We start from the raw sequence: 24,887 nt of genomic DNA, 5'->3' as shown, positions 1-24,887 counted from the left end.
ATGAACTTGAAAGTTTTCGTTTGTTTAGTCTTATATTTTAGAAGGAAAAAATCTAAATAAAAAACATATAATCTAAAAATTTTGGACAGCATTTGTATGTACAGACACACTAGATATATATCAAAGTACTGCATTACGAGAACAAAATATTACAGACTGCTTCCTTCCCTTGGGAATTAGCAGCATATGCAGAATGCTGATGAATTTTTATTTCATGTGCATTGAACATTGTATAAGTGCCAGGCAACATCCAAGGCATACATTACTTAATCCTCAGAGCAATGCTATGAGGTGAGAAATAATCCTATTTTATAAATGAAAACAGTAAAAATAGGCAACTTGTTCAAGGTCACACAATCAGTTAAGTTAGGGGCAAATTTGAAAGAGGGTTTCTGACTCCAATTCCAGTGCTGTTTTCATTATACGTAGTTACAGAATATAAAGATTTGTGGAATAAATTAGTATAGCCATTAGTGTTATCAATTCATGCTATTATTAATAACTAACCTCATTTATTGAGAGCTTACTATATGTCAGTCACTGTGCTGGGTACTTTGTTCACATTATTTCACTTAATGTCCTCAGCAAGCTTATGAAACAGGTATTACTATTGCCTTGCGGGGTGGGGGCGGGGAGCTGGCCGGTATGAGTATCTGAACCCATGACTTTACTGTTAAAAGGCTTCTGAGCTAACCAACTGAGCTAATCGGCCAGCCTATCATCACCTTTTTACAGATGAAGAAAAAAGGCTTATTAGAGAGGCTAAGTAATATGCTCATGTCAAGCAGCTGGCCAAATGAGGTAGTTGAGAGTTGAACGTGGGTCTGTTTGGATCCAAAGTCCAAATCCTTAACCACAGCTTTATAATGCTGCCACACTTTTTAAACTACTGTAATGAGACTATTTTAAAATATATTTACTAATTTGAAAGTTAATTTAGAGTAACTATCTCTCAAAAATCTGGATTTTAAACAGATATTAATATGTTAAAGTATATATTTCCTAAACAAAAGACGCAACTTTACAAAAGTATCCAAACATATCATTAGCTTATAAAATCTTTCCTTTGAATGAATGGCTAAAATAAACAATTGTTTTTAAACCCAAATAAGTCTATCCTTAAAACAGTCTAGAAGCTAAAAATGGCTTTTAAATATTTTAAAAATATATGTACAAAGGTACTTCAAAAAGTTCATGAAAACATGTGTAATATCTTTTAATTCTATTTTTCCACAAACTTTATATATATGCTTTCTCATTTATATCTGTAGATGATATGTAGATACTATTTCCCTAACAATACTTTTGCATTTTCTTTTAAAAACTTTTTCCCTATGCCACAAACTTAGAAATTCATGTAGAATAAGAAAAACATACAAACCCAATATCACACACAATAAAACTGTGTTGTGTACTCTGAAAATTATTTATTGCTTTTCACTTTCCTAATATACTAATGCATATCCATATTTTCCAGACATCTAGCTTAGATCAGACACTGTTCTTAAACATCTGAACCTTTTAGTTTACTACAGAAAGCAATATAAAATTATGAAGTGTAATCCTTGAAAAATATCTTTCAAACAAGCAATTAAAATAAGGCTTACCATTTTGATGCCTGTGGAAAACGTCACTGGTTTGATAGGTTTGGGTTTCTCAAGCTGCATTTCCAGTTGGGTAGATCTATCTTTATGCTGAGCCAAAAGCAGAGCAACAGGGAGATCGGAACTCTCCTGTAAGAAAAGTTCAAGTTCAATATGAAACTTGAACTAAAGAAAAAAAATAAAAAGCAACAAGACTTATATTTTAAATTATGCCTTTTCCATTAGCATTTGATGTCAAACTAAATATTCACTTTATGGAGAACATTTTACAAAAAATATTAACATTCTTTAATAAGAAAAGGCTGTTGTAGACTCATAAATCACAATAACCTGCAAACAAGTATTTTTATAAAATCCACTTTAAAGACAATATAATAGGGCCCTATTTCATCTAGCAAACCAACCATATTTATTAAAACAAAAAAAATGGAAGCAAATCACAAAAAGAGTAATACAAAGTACTATAACTTAGATCAGATGTTTATCTAAGACACATTCTTTTTAATAGTGAATTCCGACCAGTTTGAAATTGTTCCCCATTATATTTCACCTGAGGCTGTTTGGAAATAATCCTTGTTCTGTTTTGCACAATGGAACTATTGTAAGCACAACCAAAAGTATATTTTTCTCCTATACTGACTTACTTTTAAAAATTAAGTCTAAATTTTTTTAATTTAGTAACAAAATGATAAATATTTTTAATATCTTACGCTGATACTAAATCAGGGCCACTATTTAAACAAATCTGCAGGCAGACACATTTTAATAACACAAGCAAATTACTGACCAATTCTTACATGTAGACTATTACTTACCCTGTTTAACATGAAGTCCTCTTACATGTTTACAGTGCTATGGAGCTAAGGTCTAAAGTAAATGATAACCAGACATTTTCCTTTCTGAGTCGTCAGTTAAATAAGAACCCAGAAACGTCTGCAGAGGGAGGTCAGAAGGAAATATCTCATATAATCCCACACTCTCTCTCTCGCATACACACACAGTACTTTCTGTATCTGTATACAAAGATGAAGTTACAAACACATTTCTGTCTCCTATACCAAGGTTATCTGTGAAGACAAACATACTGTTCAAATGGGCTATAGATCTTTAAACAGTGACTACCCAGAATTTAATCCTGAAGATACTCTATTTTTAACATTTCACAGAATGAAAAGCAAACATACAGCGGAATCTAATTTTCTTTCCAAATCTACCACTTAATAATTTTTTAAGACACAAATGTGGCTGATTAATATACTTAAAGAAATTGTTTTACAGTAATAGTGTAAAAGTAATTCAAATAACAAGTAATTTCATTCCACAGAATTTTCCTAGAATAAAGTTCCATATCAAGATTGTGAAATAGAAGTCCTTTGCAAGAGCAATGTTATAGAGATTAAAACTTTTAAAAGTAAATGGAAGAGCACAAATTTTATTTAGAAGATAGAATATTAAGAAGCAAATCATTGAGATATGGCTTTAGCAATAATGAAGAATTAATGAAGTATAGTATTAGAATATACTTGAATACGTTTCATTCTACAACAAAGCTTTAGTACTGCATTAGTAACAATATTTCTGTGAATCCCTACAGCTATTCTAATTTTGGATTTCCATTAAGATATTATAAAAAAATGAAAAATTAAAGAACATTTTAAATGGGCTGTGGCCAAAAACATCTTTTAAAAGCTATTCTATCTTTTCATAAGTAGAGAAAAATGGAAGAAAAATAAATGTCCCTGGCTAAAAAGTTAAAGCATTGCTTCCCGATTTATACTCTAAACAAAGTCAAATGCTGTTCCATAAGTGGTATTTACTCTTTTTTTTTTTTGGCAGCTGGCTGGTACTGGGATCCAAACCCATGATTCTGGCATTACCAGCACCATGCTCACCCAAGTAAGCTACTGGCCAGCCCCCAAACTGGTAATTATTCTAAAAAGCAAAAGTTTAGACTGGCCAGTTAGCTCAGTTAGTTAGAGCACAGTGTTATAACAAGGTCAAGGGTTCAGATCCCTGTATTGGTCAGCCACCAAAAAAATAAAAATAAAAATAAAATAAAAAGCAAAAGGTCTTATATAAAGCAAGACAATGTGCTCATTTCCAAAAAGTTGCTAGTCAAGACGTTGGATTGTGTTAATCTTGGTTTCAAATGCACATAAAAGAAACTTATTTTTTAAATGTCTGTAAAAAACTAAAATTTAATAAAAATAAACAGTCCAGAAATCTAAAACTAATTTTAATACTAAGGCACAGAATTTACTTCAAACCTACTTAACACTACTTTAGAACTCAAAATTTTGGAGCTTGAAAACCTTTGTAAGTGTTAAACTAGAATTAAGCAGAAGCTCTAACAACAAAAAATATGCGTGGAGTAAAATAAACTATGTGAAACATATATCCTCTTGGGAATACCTAACATGCAGATTCAGCCTTTCAAGTTATTTCATTCTTCTCAGCATCACATTTTACCTTGAAAGATTTCTTAACCTGTATTAACTGCCTGAAGGCACACTGTTTAATATTTAAAGAAATTTTAATAAGACTGACTGTTATACTCATTAAAAGCTTTATAATGACCATTTTTAAAGATTATTTTAACTGACTTTAAGCAAGCCATCTGGCAAAAAATATTTCTAATAAAAATCAGCTACTGCGTTTGACAACAGTATCAGCCCATACAAAATTTAAGATATAAACTAAAGAGAATTTTCAAACAGGAATATAAAAAGATTTAATAAGTCAGGGCCTATTTAAAAATCCTTTTCCAAACTGTTAAAAAAATTGGATTTACAGTTAGGATTAAATAAATGGGCTTTTTAGCCAACATTATGGCAAATGGTAAGCCATAAACATTAAGACCATAACATTAAAATCCTGTCACAAACCATATAATGTAATGCCAATGCTTTTTAAAAGGTTAAAATGTGACTTTTGGTCCAAGGACCAAACCCAAAAACAGGAGGAAAAAATTCTAATAAGTAGTACTTGTTACATAAATTAGGACCAGAGAATAATTCTAAGATTTAAGTTTCTAGACTTATTTACAAATGCCAATGCTATCTTTCTTTCTTAAATAAAAATCTAACACATGAGCATACAGAAAAAAATATAATGTATTTTTTCACTTAGTTAATAAGGTTCAAAAAGATAAAAAGAAATTTAATGAATTCATTTATTCAAGAAGGAGTAAAAAGTATGTTAACATTTAAAGCAAAAAATTTAAATTGATTAAAAAATTAATATAACTAAGAATGTTTTTTAAATAAATTTTAAAATGGAAAGCTCAAATTCAAACTGCCGTGGCATTCTAAACCAATCTGTTGTAATTAATTGTACTAATGAATACAATAAATTTCTAAGAAGTATTTAACCACTATGTTACATGATCTAAACAGTAAGGCAAGTACCTGCAGTAATGACTTGCAGGTGAAGAAAACAGGAAGTGGGGGAAAATCACAAAATCCAATATTAACTCCAGATTATACACAATGCACAACAATGGCAGTTTCACATCTTGCTTCATGCCTCACTGAATTAAAGGGGAGCTTCATGCCAACAACAGCTCAGTGAGGCAGCAAAACTTAGCACTTCTGAGGACTAAAAGGACATGCAAGAATAAGCGCTATGCAAAGCTAGCTAAACTCAGAATAAAATCTAAAAATCTTTTATATTAGATGGAACATTAAATGTTAAAAGTGTATTTTCATATTATATCAAAATTCTCTATTTAGGATTAATTCAATTAATTGTACAGAGGAGAAGCATTACCCAAAAAAGTGTGTTCCTCTTTGTATAAAATGATGAGAGGAAGAACCTTTCAATAAAACAATTATAACATCAGTATTTACAAATTCATTCTTTAAAGTTTTTAGTTTCTTGCTAAACATGTTTATAAAAATATAAAATATGGTACACATCATTTCAACTGCTAAAGCCATACCTGTCACTAAATAGTTTCAAGAAAGAAATAATAAAAATTTCTAGGGAAAACATTATAATTTTATTTTACATGCTGCTTTTCTCATTTTTCAAACAAAATACACATTCGATTCATAGACAGAAGATAGGGCTTTATGATAAACATTTTCTTTCCTGTGGAATATACTATAAAGCATATGTACTTCACAGGGCCTGTGTTTCCAAAGCCTTGCAGTTTCAAATACTGACCTTGTGGAGGACTGGAAATTTTCCCCAGGCTATAAGTCTCTGGTGTAAGCTAAAGATTTGTGGACCAGCAAGGTTGCTGGCTCAAGGACAGACTAGTTACCAATTGTTATGTAAAGCTACTGAAAAATTGCTGTAAGATCACTTAACTGTCTAAGGGAATGTCATCTGACTTGTTTCACTGAAAGTTACCAGCCTATATTGTTAAACTATAACCCCACCTATGTTCTCTTCCTGTAACTTCCTGGTCTGAAAAATAAATGCAGGAAGAGAACCCCAATTCAAGGTTAATTTCCCGAGGAAGGGTTGCCTCTCACTTGAGGGTTCCAATGGGAGATTAACCACTTTGGGGTCTCTCACTGCTCAGAAGAGATGGGCTTTGAGTAATCCTTTGTGTTTCTGTCACCCAAGGGAAGTGGGCTGACAAATCCATGGGGGGCAAAGCAACACAAAGCAACACTTTCCCTTAATTTTCCTTTATTTTCTCACCTACTTCTAATTTAAGTAATCTTGCTTTCTCTTTTTATTCCTGGTTAACTGGCTTAAATGCTCTTTGAACAAAAAGCACAGTAGAAAAATACACACATATATATTTACCTTACCGCAGAATAAGAGCATATCAACTAGGCAGGAGAGCTAGGTATGTTAACAGCAAAGAAATACCTCATGGAAATGAATTATGTGGACAGAAAGAGAAGGGGAAGAATGTAAAAAGATTTATCTGAAGAGGAAGATTTTCTACTTTCCAGTGTCATCAATATCAGGGTTATAAGCATCAAACAATACAGTATGAATTTCGAGAAACACTTATAAACCTTAGTTATTATTACTGCTATTATCTAACAATGTTGGCTACTTAAGGAGGTAATTGCTGGAAAACAACCAATAATTTGCAAAAACACTGCCATCTCTTTCAAATATATTATTTTTTTCCTGCAAAAATACATACATACATATTTTTGACACAGAGTAATCAGAGTCACTATAAACTTCAGTATGAAGCCAAAACACTTGAAAATGAGCTAGTTGTTAGAAAACCAGTACTAATCAGGAGGAAAATGCTCCAAAAACAATGTGTTTTAGCTTAGAAACATAAACAATCTATTAAAAATATACTGGTTTATGTCAGTTTTAATGTTGTTCTTCCTCATCTGAAAATAAAATGGATATTGACACAGTGAAAAGTAAAATAAAGGAATAAAAGTAACACACACCAGAACTTCATTTTAACATCATTCTCTGAGGTCCAAAAATAGTGCCATGTCCACAAATGACACTCTATCTTAAGAGAAATCACTTCAAATCCTTCATAGCAGCTGGTAGAATATAAATAGGCATATGGGTAATACAAAATTATAGTTAAAAGTCATTTTCACAATTCCTATCACTAAACTCATTTTTGGGTAGAGACTGAGTATAAAATAAATTTATATTATGCTAAATTCTGGAAAAAACATAATTTTTTCCCAAGCAAATACTATGTAGATTAAAAATGGCCACAATCCTCATCTCAAGAGGTAGGATCTATATCCCTTCACCTTGAAACTGAGTGGGCTGTTTTACTAATAAATATGGTGGAATTGATGCTGTGCCAGTTTCCAAGCCCAAGTCTTAAAACATTAACAGCTACTTCATTAGCTTGGAATATTCTCTTATAGCCCTGAGCCACCATGTGAGAAGTCCAAATATACTGGTACAAAAACCACATGAAGAGGTGCCCTGCAAATATGTTGAAGAATTAAAGCAGCCCAGAACACCCACTTGAATTCCTAACCCACAGAATTTTGAGCATAAAAAAAATGTTCTTGGGGGCTCACTTCCTATTCTGCAATAAATACACTGATATCAATAAGTAACTACCAAAATTAAAGGTGAACCACAGCACAAACATTGTGGAATACCATTTAAATGCCATTTTCCAGCATAATGAATAATAAAGAAAGAAAGGTGTACACTTTAAAAAGACTTTAGGGACAAGTCAGTTAGCTCAGTTGGTTGGAGCACAGTGTTATAACCCTAAGGTCAAGAGTTCAGATCTCCATACGGGCCACCTGCCAAACAAATTTTAAAAAAATTTTTTTAAAGTATTACAAAAAAAGACTTTTAAAAAGTTTAAATTTTTAAAGTCACAATTAGCATTTATACATACCAGTTCATCTAGAAAGGCCTGCTTATTCTTCCTTTTTAAAATCTGCTGCAGTTGTTCTTCTTTTTGTATAAATAGCCTTCTTTGTTCATTTTCCTGTCGTTCTACCTCTAAAGCTTCTTCCAATTCTTCCTGTTCACGAGTCTAAAACAGAAATTTATATATAGAATGGAATAAATTTTGTAGCCAAGAGCAATCTTATACCACACTCGCTCATACTTTCTTCACTGGAAGCATAAAACACAGTAGTCAATGTTTACTAATGCAGCAACTCTACTTTGAAGGAAGTAGAATTCATTTTATTTCACACAGACATGTTACTATTAAAGAGAACATCTAGCACTAAACAAATTCTTAAACAAAGTACACTAAGCACAGCTGAAGAACTGTAAGAACTGTACTTAATAATGGGTTTTATATGTATGTAATCATTGTAGACAATTTTAAGTCATTCATTTTAGGGCATTTAACAAGACAAAAAAAACCATAACAACAACAACAAACAGAAAATCTCCATACAAAACTACTGACTGAAACACTCCATTTAAAAGATTGGTTTGTTTTTTGGTTTTTGTGATTTTTTGGCAACTAGCCAGTGCAGGGGTCTAAACCTGTGACCATGGTGTTATAAGTCTGCGCTCTAACCAACTGAATAACTGGCCAGCCCTAAAAGATTGGTTTTAATAGGAACAATTCCTAGAACATTTAAGATAATGAAAAGTTAGCATAGTACTTAGCTTCTTTTTTCCAATCTACAATAAGTCCTTGTTATGCTAAAGTTCCAAATAGTACACATTTAAGGTAAGTTTTGAAAAACTGAAGTTATTTTCTAACATGAACATATACATTTCAAAAGTCCCCTTTGTGGACTGAAAGATTAACTCAAAGCCAATATGTAGCCAGATGAAATATCAGTCTACTCATTCTCTTTTAAGAAGTTCCCCAGAAATATTAAATACTTCCAGGCTCTGAAACATAATCCCAACTCATACATAAAAGTAATATTATACCTATTCTTTGCGCCTTAACTCTTATGAATGAGAAATACTGGAAAATCTGAATGGTTTCATTTTAAAACCTTGATTCTTCTTCTTGAAAATATTGTAGTACATTTTTCTTTTTAATTCAACAGATCATTGAGAACTTATGGCACCATGAGGCAAATATAGAATGGAAGCAGAGAATACAATAGGTCTGGAGATCACTAACATAATATATAAATTAACAGAGATCTCAGAGAAAAGTATATTTTTTGATGTAAAGTAATATTTAAATCCTCTGTTGGTAATTCACTCACTAGGTAAATTCCCCCCCCAAAAACAAAGTTGTCATGCAGAAAAAATGTTTCATTTATATACTTCAAAGTCAGTATGTCTGAAATTAAGTTAAGCACATGGTCTCCCAAAGCTAATCCTCCTCCTATATTCCTTATTTCTGCTAGGTGCACTCCAACATCTCAAGTCAACTCAACCTCAGAGTCATCTTTGTTTACTCCTTCTCTCCCCATTCCCTTTAAATTAATTAGTTGCTACATCCTATTGGCATCTTTCCCAATCATTTTACAAACCTCTCCACCTATGTTAACAAGATCACTACTCTAGCTCATGGCTTCCAGTGGAAAAGGAATTCAAACTTGATCTAGAGAGATTAGTAGGAATAAATGTAATAAGTTAAGGACTGAGATATGAGGGCTGAAAAGTGAACCACATACTTGGTGGCACATAAGCAGAAAAGGATGAGCACCATAATAAAACAGAAGTGTGGGTATATTCATACACACACACACACACACACACACACACTCATCTATCAGACATCAGACATGCATTACCTAATGACAGGGATATGTTCTGAGAAATCAATCATTAAGTGGTTTTGTCCTTGTGCGAAATCATAGTATACTTACACAAACCTAGATGGTATAGCCTACTACACACCTAGGCTATATAGTACAGCCTTTGCTCTAACCACAGTCATAATACAGTCCGACATTGACCACACCACTGTTATGCAGTGCATGACTCTGTGTGTGTGTAAACACAGACATATGCATATATATGTATACACACAGACATATGCATATATTTATGTATACATGCTCATATATGCAATTAAGTATGACAAGTGTTAGTAAGGTACACACAGGGAATATAGTGAGGACACATTGATAGATAAGGTGGTAAATTCTACTTGGGAGGACAAGTAGAATCAGAAAAGGTTTCACATGTAGTGCTGTGGATTGAATTGTGTCCCCCAAAAAAGATACGTTGAAGTCCTTTCTCCTGTAAATATGACCTTATTTGAGTCTCTGCAGATGTAATTAAGTCAAGACAATGTCATACTGGAAATTTGGACACAGACACACAGGGGAGAAAACCATGTGAAGACAGAGGCAGAATTAGAGTGATGCAACTATAACAAAGAATAATAAAGACTGCTGGCAACCACCAGAAGCTAGAAGCAGCAAGGAATAATCCTCCTCTGCAGCCTTCAAAAAGAGCATGACCCTGCTTACATCTTGGTTTCAGACTTCAAGCCTCCACACAATAAGAGAATAAATTCCTGTATAAGCCACGCAGTTTGTGGTAATTTGCTACAGCAGCCGTAGGGAACTAATATATGGAGGTTGAGCTAAGGATTTCAAACAGCAGGTACTTACCTCCATTGATAGTGGAATAGCCATTTAAGCAAAGACCAAAAAAAGGGGGGGGGCAAAAACATGAAAAAAGCTAGAATGCTTGGTATGGTCCAGTCATGAAGTATGGAGGTGGGAGAAAGCTATAAATAAAGCTGAAGTCCTCTTCATAGGACAGATGCAGAGGGCAGATCATGGAGGGTCTGTTATACCATACTAATGGAGATTGTGCCATCCTAAAGCAACTGGGAAGATAGTGAGGGAATTTGAGGGATGGATTTAGAAAGATGACTGAAAGCAGAAGGTGTATAGATCAATCAGGTTCGAGAATGACAACAGGAAGACTAGTTAAGAGTATTCCAATAACCCAGATAAGAAATGGTAAGGGCTCTAAAAATGGTAATATTAACATTAGAGGAGGAACCATGTTTAAAAAATAATAAGAAATGAACACTGGCAGAACATAAAAACTAACCAGATATGACTTGAACACTTGGATGGATGCTGAAATCATTCACTGAAATAAAGAACATAGTAAGAGAAAAAATAGACTTTAAGTAAAAAACTGTCACAAGAGACAAAGAAGGACATTATATAATAATAAATAGGTTATATAACAATTATTAACATATATGCACCCAACATTAGAGCACCTAAATATATAAAGCAAACATTGACAACTGAAAGGAGAAATAGGCAGCAACACAAAAACAGTAAAAGACTTCAACAGTCCACTTTCAATAATGGATGGAATATCCAGATAGAAGATCAGATCAATAAGAAAACAGAGGTCTTGAACAACACTATAGACCAAAAGGGACCTAACAGACATATATAGAACATTCCACCCAACAGGAGCAGAATACACAATCTTCTCAAGCATACAGAACTTTCTCCAGGACAGATCACAAGCTGGGTCACAAAACAAGTCTTAACAAATTTAAGAAGACTGAAATCATACCAAGTATCTTTCCTGATCACAATGGAATAAAACTAGGAATCAATACCAGAAGGAAAACTGGAAAATTCACAAATTTTAATGTGGAAATTAGATGACACACTCTTGAACAACCACTGAGTCAAAGCAAAATAAAAAAGGAAGTTAGAAAATACCTCAAGACAAACAAAAACGAAAACCCAGCATACCAAAACTTAAGGGATGCAGCAAACATAGTAGTACAAGGGAAATTTATTTTGATAAAACATCAACATTAAAAAAGAAAGAGCTCAAATAAACAACCTAATTATACATTTCAAGGAGCTAGAAAAAGAACAAACTAAGCCCAAAGCTAGCAAAACAAAGTAAATAATAAACATTAGAGCAGAAATAAATAACATAGAAAAACAATAGGAAAAAAATAAACAAAACAGTTGTTTTTTTTCAAAAAGATAAAGAAAATTGACAAACTCTTAGCAAGACTATGAAAAAGAGAAAAAAGTCTCAAAAAAAAAAAAGAGATGACATTACAACTGATGCCACTAATAGAAAGGATCATAAGAGACTACTATGAAAAATTTTACAACAACAAATTGGTTAACCTAAAAGAAATAAATTCCTAGAAACATACAAACTACTAAGACAAAATCATGAAGAAATAGAACATCTGAAAAGACTTGGGACTAAAACAGATATTAAATCAATAATCATACCTCCTAACAAAGAAAAGCCAAAGACCAGATGGCTTCACTAGTGAATTCTGCCAAACACTTAAGAAGAATTAATGCCAATCCTTCTCAAAGTCTTCCAAAAACTGAAGAAGAGGACACTTCCAAACTCATTTTATGAGGCCCACATTTCGCTGACACCAAAAACAAAGACACTACAAGAAAACTACAAACAAATATTCTTGATGAACACAGGTGCAAAAGTTCTCAACAAAATACTAGAAAACCAAATCCAATAGCACATTAAAAGGATCTTACACTATGACCAAGTGAGAATAATCCTTGGCATGCAAGGATGGTTCAACAAGCAAAATCAATTGATGTAATATACTACATTAACAGAATGAAGAATGAGACTCACATAATTATATCAATAGATACAGAAAAAAGTTGACAAAATTTAATACCTTTTCATGATAAAAACTCTCAACAAAATAGGAATACAAGGAAAGTACCTCAACATAAAAAAGCCATATACAAAAACCCACAACTAATACACTCAACGGTGAAAGACTGAAGTTTATTCTAAAATCAGGAACAAGACAAGGATGCCAACTCTCACAACTTCTATTCGACATAGTACTGGAAGTCCTAGCCAGAGCAATTAAACAAGAAAAAGAAATAAAAGACATCTAAATCAAAAGAAAAAAAAAAAAGTAAAACTGTTCCTGTTGAAAGACAACATGATACAGAAAACCCTACAAAATCCATAAAACAAACTGTTTCAAACTAATAAATGAATTCAGTAAAATTTCAGAATACAAAATCAACATACAAAAATAAGTTGTGTTTCTATACAAAAATAAATTGTGTTTTTATACACTAGTAACAAACTACTTGAAAAGGAAATTAGGAAAAGAATCCCATTTTACTAATATATATACACACACACACACACACACACACACACACATATATATATTTATTTATTTATCTATCTCTATCTATCTATCTATCTATCTATCTATCTATCTATCTATCTATCTATCTATCTATTTTGGCTGGCCAGTGCAGGGATCTATCTATCTATCTATCTATCTATCTATCTATCTATCTATCTATCTATTTATTTTGGCTGGCCAGTGCAGGGATCTGAGCTCTTGACCTTGGCATTACAAGGTGGCACTCTAACTAACTGAGCTAAGCAGCCAGTCCCCCCACTTTATAATAGTAGCAAAAAGAATAAAATACTTAAGGATAAATTTAACAAAAGAGGTGGAAGACTTATATACCAAAAACTACAAAACATTGATGAAGGAAATTAAAGACACAACAAATGGAAAGACATCCCATGTTCACAGATTGGAAGACAATATTGTTAAAATGTCCACACTACTCAAAGTGATCCACAGATTCAATGCAGTCCCGATCAAAATTCCAATGATATTTTTTATGGAAACAGAAAAAACAATTCTGCAATTCATTTGGAACCACAAAAGACCATGAATAGCCAAAGCAATCTTGAGGAAGAACAAAGCTAGAAACAACATATTTCCTGATTTCAAAATATATTACAAAGCTACAGTATCAAAACAGTATGTTACTGGCATAAAGACAGACATCTAGACTAAGGGAACATAATAGAGAACCCAGAAATAAATCCATGCATACACGGTCAACTGATCTTCAACAAGAGTAACAAGAATACACAATGGGGAATGGATAGTTTCTTCAATAACTGGTGCTAGAAAAAATGGATATCCACATGCAAAAGAATGAAATTGGAACCTTATACTATACATGAAGATCAATCCAAAATAAAGACTTAAACATAAGACTGGAACATGTAAAACTCTAAAAGAACACATAGGGGAAAAGCTTCTTGACATTTATTTTGGCAATGGTTTCATGAATATGATACCAAAAGTACAGGCAACAAAAATGAAAATAAGCAAGTAGGACCAAAGCAAACTAAAAAGTTTCTGCTCAGCAAAGGATACAACACAGTGAAAAGGCAACTTAGAGAATGGGAAAAAGTATTTACAAACCATATACCTGATAAGGGGTTAATCTCCAAAATATACTAGGAACTCCTACAACTCAAAGGCAAGAAAACAACCTGGTTTAAAAATGGGCTAAGGACTAGAATAAACATTTCTATAAAGAAACATACAAATGGCCACAGGTATATGAAAAAATGTTCACTGTCACTCATCAGGGAAATACAAATCAAAACCACAATGAGATATCCCCTCATACCTGTTAGAGATAGCTATTATCAAAGAAAAAAAATTAACTGTTGGCAGGGATGTGGAGAAATTGGAATACATACACACCTTTGGTGGGTATGAAAAATGGTGCAGCCACTATGGAAAAGAGTATGGAGGTTTCTCACAAAACTAAAAATAGAACTACCATACGATCTAGCAATCCCACTTTCTTGGTATTTATCTAAAAGAACTGAAATCAGGAGCTCGTGAGATATTAGCATTCCTATGTTTACTGTAGGAATTCACAATAGCCAAGATGTAGAAACAACCTAAATGTCCATTGATTGACAAATGAATGGATAAAGAAAATGTGGTATACACATACAACTAAATACTATTCAGCCTTAAAAAGGAAAGAAATTCTGCAATATGTGACAATATGGGTGAACCTTGAGAACATTATGCTAAGTGAAATAAGCCATTCACAGAAAGACAAATACTGCATGATTCCACTTACATAAAGTATCTAAAATAGTCAAATTCATAGAATCAAAGAGTAGAATGGTGGTTGCCAGGGGTAGGAGGAGGGAGAAATAGGGAGTTACTAATCACTGAGCATAAAGTTTCAGTTAAGCAAGATGAACGAGTTCTAGAGATCTGCTGTACAGCATTGTACCTATAGTCGAGAGAGTCAATACTGTGTTAAATGTTCTTATGACAATAAAATAAAAGGCAGCTTTAAAAAGAACATAATAAAACAGGTAGGAGAGTGAAGATAAAAAGCTTAGTTCAGGACATACTGAATTACAGGTGCCTATAATACATCCGGGAAGAAATATCTAAAAACCATATAGAGATACGCAGATATATTACATAATATAATTGTAGGAGCTCAGGAGAAAAACAATGGACAGCAGAAACATTTGAAAGTAATCAGCATAAAGAGAACCACTGAGAGAAACTTGTATTTATGAGACAGAAAGAAAATAAGGTTCATAAGAGGATGAAAGAAGATAAGAGCACCAGGATGAGAAGGAGGATGGAGTAGCTCCTCATAAGGCAAGAGTTTCAACAGCAAGAGAAAAAGCCTTCACAAAACATTGCCCAGGGGCCAAATGAGATTCAGACCAATAGAGTCTATTGGCTTTGGCAACTGAGGAACTCATAGTCTCAGTTTTCTCACAGAAATATAATATATGAGTATTCTGCACATACTAGGTGAGAAAGAAAGTAACTCAGAACAATCTAAGAAGAGCAAAGTCTGCTAAATTTAACAGGCCCAGAGAGATGTGAGGATGAACCATCAGTCACATTCCCCTCGCCCGTGTCGGAAAATTACTAAAAAGCACATTTTCAGTAGACAAGCTGGTACCACCAACAAATACAGATCACCCAAAGGTTATTGCAGCCATGTAGATAAGTTCAGAGATGACTTAGACAAGGAATGGAGAGTTAGGGATGAATTAGATAAATATTTTGAGTTTAAAATAGTCCTACTGAAGAAAGGGAGGATGATGGGTCAGGTAGTACTATAAGAACACAGTGACTTTTAGTCTTTCAAACTGCCTTATCTAATCTTAGTCCAATCTCTGTAAAATGCGACCCTCACTCTTTTTTGTCACAGTGTTCCTGGAATTTATGATGGAAAGAGCAATGTATAGCCAATCAGTATCTCAAGTTATTTTAGCAAACCAATGCAAATCCCTGGCATACAACTTTGAAACTGCCCCTTTACTTCTTCCTTTCTCCCTTTAAAATCTGTTTGTAACTGCTGCCAGGCAGAGTACAATTTCAAGGCAACTTGAATTGGTGTTTTTCCACGCTGCAGTCCTAAACCTTGGCCCAAATAAATTTTTTGTTTTATACTTTTGCTTCAGTTTCTTCTTTCAGGTTTACATAGTCCTCAATAAATATTGGTTGGCTATCTAGCTGACTAAATAACTAGGAAAATAGTGATCATTAAACAAATCCAAAAATAAAAAAAAAAAATCAAACATTAGGGGGACACTGAAGAAGATATTGGACTGAGATAAATAAAACAATTTGAAAGACTAAAGGTCACTCTATTCTTCCTAATGGCATTACCTTACCCATCATCCTCCCTTTCCTCACCTCACCATTCTAAACCATCAATAGGACTGACTATTTTAAACTCAAAATATTTCTCCAATTCACGCCTACCACTCCATTCCTTGTTTAGTCATCTTGGAACTTACGTACATGACTGCAATAATTGAATGAGAACTCAACTGGTCTGCCAGACTCCAGGCTTGCCCCTCTTGAATTCAATCCCACAAAGTCACTAAATCTATCCTAATAAGTACAATACCTTATTTACTATCTTGCATAAAATGCTTCAACAGCAATCATCAACAAATGGTTTTTATAACATTGCTCTAAGGAACCTAGGGAATTCCCTAATAAGATGACTTAAGGTAAACTAAAGAAGAGATTGACCAGATGAGAATCCAGCCTGTCCCTCATCCTATTATCACTTCAACCAGAGTATTCTGAGTAAGCTTTCATTTGAAGAAAATTTCACCTGCCAAGCCCTAAAAACAGCTGGTCTATATAAGCCCAAATTAGTTTTCACAGTGCATAAGATCTTATGTGATCCTAAGCCCTTTCTACTTCTCCAACTTCAGCCCTCTCTTTCAGACTTCAAAAGTACAGAATTACTTAAAACTCTCAGAACTCTCCATGATTATCCATGCCTTCTTGCCTTTGTTCATGATTTCTTTCTGCCTGAATGTCCATGTGCCAACCTCTCTACACCCACCCCTGTCCCATCTTTTTCACCTGGGTAACTTCTACTCATCCTTCAAGGATCTATACAGGCATCATTTCTCCTGGAATGCCTTTCCCAATTTTCCAGAATGAATTAGGTATCCGTCCTCTGTGCTCACATAATAACGGGCACATAGCTCTTCCTTGTGCTTATGACACTTTATTGAAATTACCTGGTCCCTAGAGAATGAAAACTCATATTCATCTTTGTATACAATATTCTTACCAAATGTTCAAATATTTATTGAACTGAATTTTTTTTGCCAAATTGTTAAACATTCTACACAATTTCTTCTGCTCACGAGAAAACAAAATAAAAATTAAGCTAATCTTCACTAAGACTCTATTTCAAGATTAGACCTCCTTTGTTCAGTTTTTCCATGCTCACACTGATGTTAAGTGCCAGCTGCATGAAACAAGATCTCTTCAGTGGGCAACTCAATAATATTTTCTCTATGTCAGAAACGGGTCATTTTATGTGCCTAATCATGCAAGAGTGTGCTTTTTTCTTTTCTTCTTTGATACAATTCTAGTATTTTTGGAACAGTGAGACTTCACAATTCACAGAGACAGTAAAGGCAAGTTGCTACCTCAGGTTAGAAAAAAGATCAGCCATGTAAGTTAGCCCATGCTTCATGGACCACTTCAGGGCTCGCTCTATCCAACAAGACCATAGTTCCTGATACATGTTAATTAGCACCATCCTAAAAAATGTGGTCCTAAGTCTGTTTATATCAATATCAAACTCCCAGGTAAGCATCACTAACAAGTAGAATAGTCAGCACAGAATGACCAATTAATAAATGATAATGAATTACTCACCAAAACTCTTAGTTATAACACATCCAAGTGCTAGACATTAATACAGAAAAATAAAAGTAAGACAAATAATCTCATTGTAACATGCATGAAATAAAGTACCTGTTTTATTCAATGACCTATCATTATAAAGTTCTCAGATAATTAGTAATTCCTACTTCAAAATAAAGAGTCTAGAATTAGATTATTCTTTTATTGCAATTCTCAATATTATTTCTTAGCTTAAAACTGTAGATAAAAAGTTGAAAAGAACTTGAAAAGAACAACCTTCCATTACTGAGTTAAATAGGGCTAATGCAAAGCATACCTATTTTACATGCATCTTCTCATGTACCCAGAGAAGGCTATTGGGCAAGGAGAGTAACATTTACGGCACACTGATGCACTCAGAAATGAGATACCTTTTTAAGGAAGCCAGGCTGGGTATGAATAGAATGAGAATATAGTGTCAATTCCTTGACAGCCTTATGGCTGGAAATAAGTGCCTAAATGAAACACTATAAGACTATAAGGAGGAAGTCCCTTCTACACACAGACAAAAATACAAGCTACATGATCCAATTATACTTGTATCATTTTTAATGATGATTACAAATTCCTGATAAAGTACCTCAAAAGTAATTACCTTTGCTTTCCCCCAAAACTAGAAAGCCAAGTTGTGCAAAAAAAAAAAAAAAAAGATAGCTAAGTTATATCAATTAGACAATTACATCTCTGCATGCATACAATTATCCTTTCTTTATAGAAAACATTTTAATAATTTAATTTTAAGTCCTAAAGTATTTCAAAAAATTTTCTACATTAAAATTACATTAAGGGAAACAAGTCAGGCACAGAAAGAGAAATACCACATGTCCTCACTTATTTGTGGGAGCTAAAAATAAATAAGTAAACAAACAAACAAATAAAGGATGGGTGGGGGGAAAGAAGACAGAATAACCACAAAAATTCCTTGAATTATTTAAGTAAAGTGAACAGATATGAGGTGGGGGGGAGGGGAGAGGGTGGAGAGGAATGGGTAAAGGGGCATGAAAATCAACTACAGTGAATTTTGAGAAGTAAAATTAAATAAATAAATAAATAAATGAGATTGTGCAAAGTGAAAACAACAACAACAACAAAAAAAAATGTTCTACATTAAATCAAGTAAAACAAACCAAAATTACTTTTACATGTGGAAATGTTACTATCTCAGCAAAACCAAAAAAGTAACTATTAGGAAAACCAAAGTTAAGCTTAGCTTGCAAATTTGTTCCACTGATTTAATCATGAATTCATTTTAGTTTCTAATAAACAGCATCTTTGTTTTCTTTATCTACCTCTTGGGAGCTCCATCAATGTCTGTCTAAGTTTTCCCCTTCCTTTAGATGAGAAAGAAATTAATGTCCATGGATAAAACTGAACTTCCTTTATTTTGTGACCATTGTCCAAATGCATACTTACCAGGGAATTATAGACAGGCAAAACTAGCATTAACAATCACCTACCTACAAGATCCACTTCCTTAAGAAGGCACAGTCTAACATAATGCCGTCAAAGTTGTTTTTGCTACAGTAATGTATGCCTGCCTACGTACATGCCTATATAACATATACTAATATTTTGGGCCTAACTTTTATTTCTATTCTTTGTAAATGTAACTGGTGTTAAAGGAAGATAGCTTTTTAAAGCATCATGTGGAAGCATTTGTTCCTAATTCAAAAGAAGAAAATTCTTAGTAACCCACCAGCTTCAATTTATTTTTCTGAATGACATCTTTGTTTTCCTTTTGGTATATCTCCATTTTCTTTTTGGTGTTGTCCAAATCCACGTTGTTGGTCAAGTTGAAAACTACATCAGAAAGGAAACAATGACATGAAATACAGTCTTAATATAAATCTTGGGTTAAAAATAAAAGCCAAATAAATATTCACCACAGTGACTTCTCATTCATTGGGTTGCCATTCCTTATAGCTCTATTTATATCCTTTAATCTGCCACCTAATTTAGAGACTAGCTCTATTTATGGCGATCATGTTTTCTGAGCCAAATACAAAGACAGACTGTCAGACTATCACACAGAGTATCGAAATATCAGGATCACTCCAGAAAACCTAAGACATCTGCTTGCCACAATCACATTAGATTTGGTTTCTATAGTCCCCACTCTAACTTTTAAAACACGTAAAAGATTGCTTAAATTTTTTAAATAAAAAGAATAAGTTTAGGATCCACTATACTGATCAGTATCAAAACTGAAAAGAATCTCTGCTCCAGAAACAGAAAAATGATCCAAGAGTTTAAAAAAAATCATATATTTGTATAATTTATGTCAAACAACGAAAAAAAGGTTTTATTCACATTCCAGCTGTTTCCAACATGACTAGGCACAAGCTTGAATTATTTCCATGTAGTCTAGACCTAGAAAAGTATGAAATAGAAAAGAGTTGAAACTTAAGAGGGAAAGTAAAAGGATAAACTGGCACCAAAACTTAGACTAAGATAATTTCTTAAAAAAACCACGGGGACACGTTCAGACACTTCTAAGCTTTCAGAAAGTTAGAACTGTCCTTTTATAATTCCAACTCAAAATAATTTGAATTATAAATGCCATACTTCCAAGTTTACATATATAAATTTTAAAAACTATATGTATATTTATATCTTTTTATAACATATGAACTCATATTATAAAAGTATTGCCCCACTACTCCATCCATTACAGTTTACATCTGCCTAAGAATCCACAAGACTTGCCTGTTCCGCAATTCAATTCAGACCTCCCTCAGCTTCCCCTGTAATCCTTCTCCATAGCCCTTCAAACCCTTCTCCAATTACCTACCAATGCTTCCTGTTTCTTATCCTACAAACAAAAAAGATTTACCTTACCCCCTATGTTTCTAAAGATTCCTTCCCCATCTCACTCTTTCCTCTAATAACCATCTCAAATGATTCCTAGACTTTTGGTTTATAGAAGCCTGTAAGAGTTGAAAAGTAATACTGGAGGACCAACATAGAGTTGCCAGTTTTATTGGATGAGGCCATCTTACAGACTCAAAAGACCAATCTGATCCATAATTTCACTTTTATCTCCTCAAAATGCCAATTTATTTCAGAACATCAATTTATCATAATCATTGTTGAAAATCCAGGCTTATTTTGGTAGAAGACAAAATTCTATTCAATTCTATTACATGCAATTTTAAAACTCTGGGAGTATTGAGAGAAAACGAGAAAAACAGCCCTCTAGCTACTTCTCCAGCATTTTAACACAATGTAGAAAATACTAATGGTGGTCAATCAAGGAATCTGGCTAAGATGCAATATGGGCTATTCCTTGTAAATGATACTCCAGTCCTGACATGAAACAGTAAGAGAGGGAGGCTCCAGACAAGCAATGCCTTCAGGAAGGTACCTGTGATGCATTAGTTAATATCTTTGTCAACCACTCACAACTTACCCCTTGTATTTAATAGGCCATCCTCTGAGCCACCAAATCCAATGATCTTTCACAACCTCTATCCTCAATATCTACCAGATCCAACCAGAATAGCATTCCTCTCATTTGTTTGCTTGAAGGACTTCCTTTTCAAAATTTTGCCTGAAAAATACACTCTATACAGCAAACATCTATGGAATATGTTTTACAGGCATTTAACCTAATTACCTCACTTAATCTTTGAGATAGGTACTATTATTCACACTTTACAGATAAGGTTTAAAGATACCAAATAACTTGTCCAAGGCATACAGCTAGCTAGTAAATGTTAGAACCAGGATTTTAACCTAGGCTATCTGATTCCAAAACCTGAACTTTTATCTACAATGCTAGTTGTGTTTTTTTCTCACAATGCCTGAAAACCACCACTAGCCCGATTCTGCATCTATACAGGACACACACTCTCTTATCTCTGTACCTGTGATCAAACTTTTCCCTCTAACCCACAGGGTCCATCTTAGAATCAACTCGACCTGGAACAATTGTGAATATTCACGTCTGACCCACCCATCTACACCCCACTTAATCAACAGCTCTTCCTTGTAACTCACTTTGCAGTTAGTCTCTCCATCCCTGAATGCCCACGATATATTTACCTAATATCATTCTGCTGGCACTTATCCACTTTTCACTCTATATAATTATTTTCAATGTACACATCTTGTTTGACCTACTAGAATGTTCATTGAGGGCACATTCTAGATCTGATTTATCTTTTTTATCACTCCTATCATTTCTACTATAATCAGATAGGCAAAAATCCAGTCATAACAGTGGCAACGGGAACTCTCATTCATTGCTAGTGGGAATGGAAAATGGTATATCCACTTTGGAAGACAATTTTGCAGTATCTTACAAAATTAAATATACTCTTCTATATAATCCAGCAATCAAGTTCCTAACTATTTACCCAAATGAGTTAAAAACTTAGTCCATACAAAAACCTGCACACAAATGATTATAGCAGTTTTACTCATAATTGCTTGCCAAAATTTGGAAGCAACCAAGATGTCCTTCAGTAGGTGAATGAATAAACCGTGGTACATCCAGACAATGGACTATTTTATTCAGTGCTAAAAAGAAATGAGCTAAAAAAGCCAAGAAAAGACATGAAGGAAGGAACCTTAAATGTATATTACTAAGTGAAAGAAGCCAATCTGAAAGGCTACATACTATATAATTCCAACTATATGACATTCTAGAAAAGGCAAAACTATGAAGACAGTGAAAACATCAGTGGTTGCCAGGGGTTAACGGTGTAAGAGGAATGAAAAGGCAGAGCACAGAGGGTTTTTAGGGCAGTGAAATTATTCTGTATCATACTATAATAGTGGATACATATCCTTATACCCATAAAATGTGCAACACTAAGAGTGAACTCTAATGTAAACTATGGACTTTGAGTGATAATGATGTGTCAGTGTAGGTTCATCAACTGTAATAAATATACCACACCACTGCAGGATGTTGAAAGTGGGGGAATTTGAGCACGTGTGGAAACAAGGGATATATGGGAATTTTCTGTACTTTCTGCTCAATTTTGCTGTGAACATAAAACTACTCTAAAAAATAAAGTCTACTAAAAAAAAAGTTTCCAATTATTGAATTATCACAAGAGGGAAAAATAATAAACTAATGCTAACATTTATAATTACTTTTATAATTGTAGATTTGATTAAAATAACATAATTACAAATTTAAAAACAGCAAAGAAGGAAGAATCAAAACTCTAGGAACAAATAATCTTGCTTTCTTCTGGTATGCATCTTCTGAAAAGTAAAAAAAATCAAATTGATATCATATTTGAACTTACTAGAATGTTTAGAGCAATTTTAAAAAGTACCACCGTTTATCAGCAAGCAGTACAGTTTACTATTGGTTTAAACTTTCTATTAAATAGAATCCAAAAATAGGTAAACTTAAATCTAAGTGAAATTTATATGTCTATATACAATTTATTTCCTTTATACTTACTAAAAACCTTATGATGAATTCCAATGAAAGTAAAATAACCAATTTGTTCATTTCATTGTTTAATTTAGAAAGTAAAATAGCAATATAACAGATATAAATCATAATCATAAATAATACAATCCTCTTAAATTCTTTAAAAAGTAAGAACCATAAAACTGAAATACTATTTTTAAAACTTTTCAGATGATGCAAGTCTCATTCATACCACAGTGAATCAGGTTGGTATAATAGCCTTGAAGAAAAAGGGATAGAAGCTAATTTTCTATAACAATCATTTGACCGTTTATCTGCTTACTGGTTTAGCTCAGATGTTGACCTGCCTTTTTAGTCGAGTATTAAAAGCAAACAAAAACCTATTGTATATTCTGAAAGATTTAATGTTATTTAAGTACAATTTTGAAGTCTTTTTGACATCCAGAATTTATAATTAAAGCCCTTAGGACTTTCTCACCCTTTTAAAATAAGTATTCTCTACACCGAAAGAATAATCTGTTTATTATAAAACCAAGAACAGACCTTTGAGATAAACCCTGGGGCCAAAAGGAACAAGAATTTTTATGTACAGATTGTCATAACCGCCATTGTCTATTGTTACTGCCATAAGAAAGTTCATCTTCATGTATTCCCCTTCTATTATAAATTTTTGATGGTATTATTCAAAATTATAATTTTAAAATTTATATTTGTGATGTTCAAAGGACTCATAATGAAATTTATATAACAAAATAATTTCAATCTCCAGTTTATGAATCCTCAAACACTGACCCTTTGTGCTACTCTACCAACTCCGGGTTTAAACATCTTCAATAGTACCCTTCTATCTGTAAGACTGAGTTCAAACTTCTTTAATATCCTTCAAAAAATGGCCCCAACCTACTTTTGCTTCTCTCCGACTACTCCACAGCATCCAATGTTCTACAGTCAGTTCACTCACTACTCTCTTAGCTTACTTCCATGGTCTCAGAGTGAGAAAAACATGTATAAAATATGGCTTCATTATTTATTAGCAATGTGATCTTGAGCATAAGGACCACCAGCATACTGGCACTCAGTTAGCCAAACCAAAGTGCACCCACATCCATGGCTCAGAAAAAGAGCTCAGCCCATGGAAGACCCACCCCTGAATCTTTGAGCCATTACATGCACATGCATCCGAGTGAGAAACAGCTTGACTGATGTTCCCATGGCAGATCCACCCCTGCTCAGAGAAGCAGCATAGTAACCCTGCCTCTGTAAACCATCCCCAGTGAGCCAGCTCCCAAGACAATTGACCCACAGACATATACAGAGCATTTAACTGAACAGCTGCAGGATACACATTCTTTTCATCAGCACATGGAACATTCTTCAGGACTGACCATATGTTAGGTCACAAAATAAGTCTCAACAACTTCAAAAAAATGGAAATCATATCAAGTTTTTTTCTAACCACAATGGAATAAAACAAAATCAACAACAAGAAGAA

The 24,887-nt window shown here is 33.5% G+C and overlaps 1 protein-coding gene across 1 annotated transcript in view; it reads right to left on the bottom strand.

Annotated features, from left to right (window-relative positions):
- The window catches only part of MNAT1 (MNAT1 component of CDK activating kinase), a 232,228-nt gene that overhangs the window by 135,972 nt on the left and 71,369 nt on the right, over window positions 1-24,887 (bottom strand). The window contains exons 4-6 of the mRNA XM_063090923.1: window positions 19,697-19,800; window positions 7,918-8,058; window positions 1,608-1,733 (exon numbers count right to left, since the gene is read on the bottom strand). Of these exons, the coding sequence (XP_062946993.1) occupies window positions 1,608-1,733; window positions 7,918-8,058; window positions 19,697-19,800 (371 nt within the window). The remainder of the gene's footprint in view (window positions 1-1,607; window positions 1,734-7,917; window positions 8,059-19,696; window positions 19,801-24,887) is intronic.

This window comes from Cynocephalus volans, chromosome 3, assembly GCF_027409185.1.
Source record: "Cynocephalus volans isolate mCynVol1 chromosome 3, mCynVol1.pri, whole genome shotgun sequence".
In the NCBI taxonomy this organism is placed as follows: Eukaryota; Metazoa; Chordata; class Mammalia; order Dermoptera; family Cynocephalidae; genus Cynocephalus; species Cynocephalus volans.
The sequence above is the reverse complement of the archived record's forward strand: the minus strand, read 5'-3'. Positions and strand labels throughout refer to the sequence as shown.